At 35.0% G+C, this 6,115-nt stretch overlaps 1 protein-coding gene across 2 annotated transcripts; it reads left to right on the top strand.

Moving 5' to 3' along the window:
- Positions 1–470: 470 nt before the first annotated feature.
- Positions 471–4,763, top strand: LOC145591543 (serine/threonine-protein kinase STY13-like). Of its 2 annotated transcripts, none has more exons than XM_081648030.1 (3): positions 471–729; positions 1,490–2,474; positions 3,981–4,763. In XM_081648030.1, exons 2-3 carry the CDS (start codon positions 1,579–1,581, stop codon positions 4,318–4,320), a joined length of 1,236 nt encoding a protein of 411 aa, XP_081504156.1. In that variant the 5' UTR covers positions 471–729; positions 1,490–1,578; the 3' UTR covers positions 4,321–4,763. The 2 variants fall into 2 exon arrangements, with proteins under 2 accessions (XP_081504156.1, XP_081504157.1); XM_081648031.1 differs by having other exon boundaries at positions 471–673.
- The last annotated feature ends 1,352 nt before the right edge of the window (positions 4,764–6,115 follow it).

Raw genomic sequence — 6,115 nt, forward strand, 5'->3', positions numbered from 1 at the left:
ATATTGTTCTATACCTAGTCTCCTATTTTTACACCCTAATTTTGATAGCAAGCAAATTATTCGTCTTGTAAAAAAAACAAAAGCCACACGCTTACGTGTGTTATGTCTTCCCTTACATATTAATTCTATTATTATCATTTATAAATATTTATATTTATATTATTACAATTACAATAATAAAAAAATAATAATAAAAAAAAAACGCCAAAAAGAACGGCAATATCTTTTTCCCGAGGAAGACCGCAGACTCACCAACAACATCATCAAATCATAATCACCAACTTTAAATCAACGGTCACAATCTCATCTAACCCCACACAACCCTCCACATGTCACTCTTTCATTTGTCCTTCACACTCCCATTTCTCACAGCCAAAATACTTCTAGTTAATCAGTTAAACACGCCAAATAAAAAAATAAATAAAAATTAAAAAAAGACAAGCTACTACTACTATGCTACTAGAACAAAAAGAGACTGTAATTCCCTTTTTTTTTCTTCATTCATTCATCTTCTCTCTACTTTCTCTCTCCTCATTTTCTCTCTCTACTTTCTCTCTCCTCTTTCTGGGTCTTCTCTTGCTTGACTACTATCACGATCTTCTCTCTCCTCGACCTTCAGCTTGATCTCTTATGGTTCAATCGTTTGATTTTTAGTTTAAGCTTTGAAATCGGCGTAAGTCAGCTGGTCAAAATTTTGGTTCGATCGACGCGTTTTTGGTCAATTTTGAGGTTCAGATCATGGAATTTTCTTCTTGTTTTTAGTGTTTTTGTTTGGGTTTTTGATTGTTCTAATTTTGTGTTTGAATTGGGTTTTTTTTTTGATTAATTTTTGTTTTTGTAACTGTAACCTGGAATTCACGCGTTTTCTGGGTGTTTGTTGAATTTTTGTCATCGGAAAAGTTTGGGGGTTTTTTTGCTTGAATTTGTTTTGGTTTTTGAGGGTTTATGATTGTTTGGTTATGGTGGTGGAAAAAGGGTATTGAGTTGGGTGTTGTTGTCTTTTGGGGGAGATGGAAGTGAAGGGAAACTGGGTGAGTAACTAGGGTTTTGATTTTTAGTAGGTTAATTAATACTGTTTTTACCCTTTTTTTGTTTTGAGAAATGTGATTGATTATTTATGGTTGTTATTACCTGTTGTAGAAGATTATGTAATGATTCTTTCCTTCTACATGAAATTTGATGATTGGAGTGGAATTCTATCTTGTGAAATTTTGCTCATTTTCGTTTTCTGGTGTTTGATTGATCTAATTTTGTTGATTTGTTAGCTGATTAGGTTGATTTTTAGTTGATTCGAGGCGGTTTTCCGGGTTGATTGTACATTTATTCATTTTGGTGTGTAATTTAAGTTGTGATTAATTCATTCAATTTGTATAGGTTTTTGTGGTTTATGGTTTTGGCTAGAAATCATAGAACTTGTTACCGTTTACTTGTAATTATTCGTTTCGATATTGATTCTGATTGATAATTGTTGTGGATGCTTTTTATTCAGGGCTCCGGCTGGGGGTGTTTTAGATTTGGCGTGCTGATGCTGAGGAATTAGATAGATTCAGAGCTTGCTTCTCTGATTGGGGGAACAAGATGTTGGAGGCTTCGAAGTTTACCGGGATCATAGGCATTAACAACAATGACAACAAATTTTATGACTTCTACAAGCTTGGTGTTGGTGAGAATTCCAACATGTCGATTGACAGTTACGCGAGCTTGGCAGCGAGTAATGGTGGGGGATCTGTAGCAATGTCTGTTGATAATAGCAGTGTGGGTTCTAATGATTCGCACACTCGTATGTTGGGTCATCAAGGATTGAAGCGTGTTAAAGATAATTATTCGGTTGCTGGAAGCAATAATCATCGAGGAAGGGTAACCCATGCTTTAAGTGATGATGCGCTTGCTCAAGCTCTTATGGATCCTAATTATCCAACTGAGGGCCTCGAGAATTTTGAGGAGTGGACCATCGACTTGAGGAAGCTTAACATGGGCGATGCATTTGCACAGGGAGCTTTTGGGAAGCTTTACAGGGGCACTTATGAAGGCGAGGAGGTTGCTATAAAAATTTTGGAGAGGCCAGAGAATGATCAAGATAGGGCCCAGCTGATGGAGCAACAATTTCAGCAAGAGGTTATGATGCTTGCTACATTGAAGCATCCAAATATTGTTCGGTTCATTGGAGCTTGCCGAAAACCCATGGTCTGGTGTATTGTTACTGAGTATGCAAAGGGTGGTTCCGTTAGACAATTCTTGACGAAGAGGCATAACAGATCAGTGCCTTTGAAATTAGCTGTTAAGCAGGCTTTGGATGTGGCTAGAGGAATGGAGTATGTCCACCGGCTTGGACTGATCCACAGGGATTTGAAGTCTGACAATCTGTTGATTTTTGCTGATAAATCCATAAAAATTGCGGACTTTGGAGTTGCTAGGATTGAGGTTCAGACTGAAGGAATGACTCCAGAGACTGGAACATACCGCTGGATGGCTCCGTAAGATTCCTTGCTCTTGTTAATTGCTGTATTTCTTTCCTTTTAAGCTATTATATACTTATGTGCTCTATTCAATTATCTTGCTTATCTGCTTAATTAACTCTAATCCCCAACATTACTTTGCCTCCATATTTTAGATATCCTTTGAAATCCTATTTCATACCAGGTATTCCTCCCCCCTCCCCCAACTAGACTTGCTTTTATCAATTATTTGTTTTGAAACCGACTCAATTCTACTATGATTTGTCGATTTATGGTTGTCCGATTGTTCTGCAAGCTGTCTTTATTTCTGTCTTTTATGTGCATTCATAAAGGGAGAAGGATGAGGGTTTATGATCCAATAGATAACCTATAAGGTGGCTTTGTTTCTATCTTTTATGAGTATTGCATCAAGTGGGGAGGATGATTAATTTTCCAATAGATAACTTGTACACCATAAGTGGTGGCTTCTAGGAAGAGCTTTCTAGCCTACACTCAACTGATATTTTCTATTACTAGAAGCAACTTACTGCATTCAACATTAAAGATTTCTAGTGGAATCCATCATGGTACATGTGTCAGCCTAACTAAAATGACTTTGGTTATCTTCTTCTTTAAGATACTTTTGAATTTAACTCTTAACTTTAATGTGGAATTTGGTTTGTTTGGAATAGCAAGGAGCATGCTTTGGGTTCTTTGAGCAATATTTTTTTAAAAAAAATTAACTATCATTCCATTTGTAAGAACAGCTCCATTTTCTTGGTCCTATTAGAACACTCATCTGTACTTTTTTACTCAGTAGGTATGACCTAGCTTTCCATTGGGTGGCTTTTGAGCCTTCTGATGGAATTGTAGCCCAAGACACTGCTGTGATATTGACTTTGAACGATTATGTTTATGAAATTAGTTTACTTGAATGATATCTCAAATTTAACTTTTATAGTTTTATGCTTGGTGTTCAACGCGCTGCTCTATATAAGCTCGTGTCATGCGATTTATTATTTGTGGGTTGGCTGATGCATCATTTTAAAATTGGAGCTGTATAGTTGTAGTTGCAGAGGAATAGAGGATAATTACAATTCTAATTTCTGAAGGGGTTAGGGAGTTGGTAGATTGGTGCGACATAGATTCTATTTAGTTACAGATTTATGTTGGCTATAGGACATCAAGAACAGTTATTAGCTCCAATCACTCGTACAAGAACTATGCTTACTTCACGACTGTTGTGCATTTCTCAGCCTAGGTAAGCTGGCTAAATAGTAAAGTTGATTGAGGATTGTACTCATTGTAGTATGTAGGAAAAGTTTCACTAGTTGAGTAACTCTTTGCTTTGTTATTTACTGAAAGCTTCCTCTGTTGTGTTGACTGTTGAGAAGGTGTGATAGGTTGTTTATATTTCTCTGTCACTTGTGTGTTTCATCTGTCTGTGGCCTTAGGTTAGGTATGTTCACTTGCTGTGCTTGACATCTATTCTTTTCTGCTTTGCATGGAGATCTTCTTGACTGCACAATTATTTTCCTTATGCAGTGAAATGATCCAGCATAGGCCTTACACACAGAAGGTTGACGTGTACAGTTTTGGAATTGTCCTTTGGGAGCTGATTACGGGTATGCTCCCATTCCAGAATATGACTGCTGTTCAGGCAGCATTTGCCGTGGTCAACAAGGGTGTCCGCCCAATTATCCCAGCTGACTGCTTGCCTGTTCTTGCTGAGATCATGACCCGTTGTTGGGACCCCAATCCCGATGTGAGGCCGCCCTTCTCAGATGTGGTGAAGATGCTCGAGCATGCAGAGACCGAGATCATGACAACTGTTCGTAAGGCGCGTTTCAGGTGCTGCATTACGCAACCTATGACTGCAGATTAATGCACAGAGGAAGAGAAAGAAAAAGAAAAAGACGAGACAGGAGAGGAGAGGAACAAAAGGGATAGACAGATTTGTGGGGGTTATTCAGAAGGATTTGGTACAGCCAAAGTCTTGCAGGGAAGGTTGTTTTACTTAACCGTGTATCTATCAGGATATGATTTTCTTACATTCAGCTTAGAAAAAAAAGGTGGAAAAATCAAGATAAAAGTCGAGAACTTCTGGGTTTTCTGCTTTTTTTTTTTGTTTCTTTTTTTTTTTTTTTCTTTTTTCCTTAAATTATAATTCAAATGGATTTCTATGGTTGCCCTTAGTAGGAGGAAGAGAAGATATGTGATCTGTATTTATACATGCGCCCTCGCTCTTGCTATGATGTTTATCTAGTTTAATGGTTTTGATGATAAAAAAGGAGGGAAATTTCATATTATCATTCTTAGTTCCTTAAATTAATTGCATTTGCATTGCCTGATTATGGTAAAATTTAGTCTTGGAAATGATGTGTTTTTTTCCTTTTATTCCATACAACACCAGGAATCTACCAGTCAAAGACTTAAGAGTAGTTGTTTGATGATTGTCTTCTTTGCACAAACATCGCTGACACACTTATAATTTAAACTATTGTCTGTCTTCTTAAATGTACCATTGGAATTTCTCTCTCCAATTAGTTAATGATAACACAAACTCTAAAACAAGAAGGGTGCACATTAATTGTAAGACTCTTGTGCTTTTTCTTTTAACAAAATTAACTCCCATCGTCTCCAAAATTTCGACCCTTTTGGTCTAATTTTAGTCTTAAAATGGTCGATTTATTTGCATTAAAATATCCACCAATTTACAACAATATTTGTGCAAAATTAACTTTCCCATATAAAATTTTGTTTTTTCATGTATTTTTAATACTTTATCTCTTTACTTTTTTACAAGCCCCATGTAAATTTATCTTTTCAATATGTTTTTATTTCTTTTTATTTAACTTTCTTAATAACCGCAAAATCAACCCAAAAGGGTTGAAATTTTAGGGATGGAGGGAGTATAAAATAAAGAGAAATGCTAAGTATTGGTATTATACTATCTTAGGGACACTGATAAGCATTTAAGGCTACGTAATCAAATTAGAAAAAACAAGTTCATATTAGACTATCACTTTATTTATGTTTCTTTTATCACTGAATATCGTTAATTTCGTAATGAAAAATTATGAAAATTACATATTACTCCCTTTATCCCTTAATTATATGTCTAATTTTTTTTTTTCATTTATTACTCATATAATAGAGAGATATATAGGCATATAATTAAGGGACGGAGGGAGTACACATTAGCATAGTAAGTGCCTATGAGGTCAAGTTTAGTCAATCACACAATCCAATCAGATTACTATTAGATCGGAAACATTAAGCAATTAGATCAGATTAGTAAAAATGTTGTGAATTAAACATACATAGCTTACTACATTCTACAATTGATATTTCTTACTGTATTAATTTAGGAAGGTATGACAAAATCACAATTCAAATGGTGTAATACATGTTTTGTTTATTTATTATTTCACTTTTAATTCTTTATATGTAACCCTTAAGGTTTTATATGTATCATTTTTCTAATATGTAAGGGTTTTTTTTTTTTTTTTTTTTTTTTTTTTTTTTTTTTTTTTTTTCCTTGGTAAATTAGTTTTCACAAAAATACATCAATCATCAATATATTATTCCCTTTGTCAAACTAAATATTCTAGACTCATTTGGCAGCTATGAAAGATAATGTCTAATTATCACAAGAGCTTATTCACTTTATAAATACG

Source organism: Chenopodium album, chromosome 18 (genome assembly GCF_948465745.1).
Source record: "Chenopodium album chromosome 18, dcCheAlbu1.1, whole genome shotgun sequence".
NCBI lineage: Eukaryota > Viridiplantae > Streptophyta > Magnoliopsida > Caryophyllales > Amaranthaceae > Chenopodium > Chenopodium album.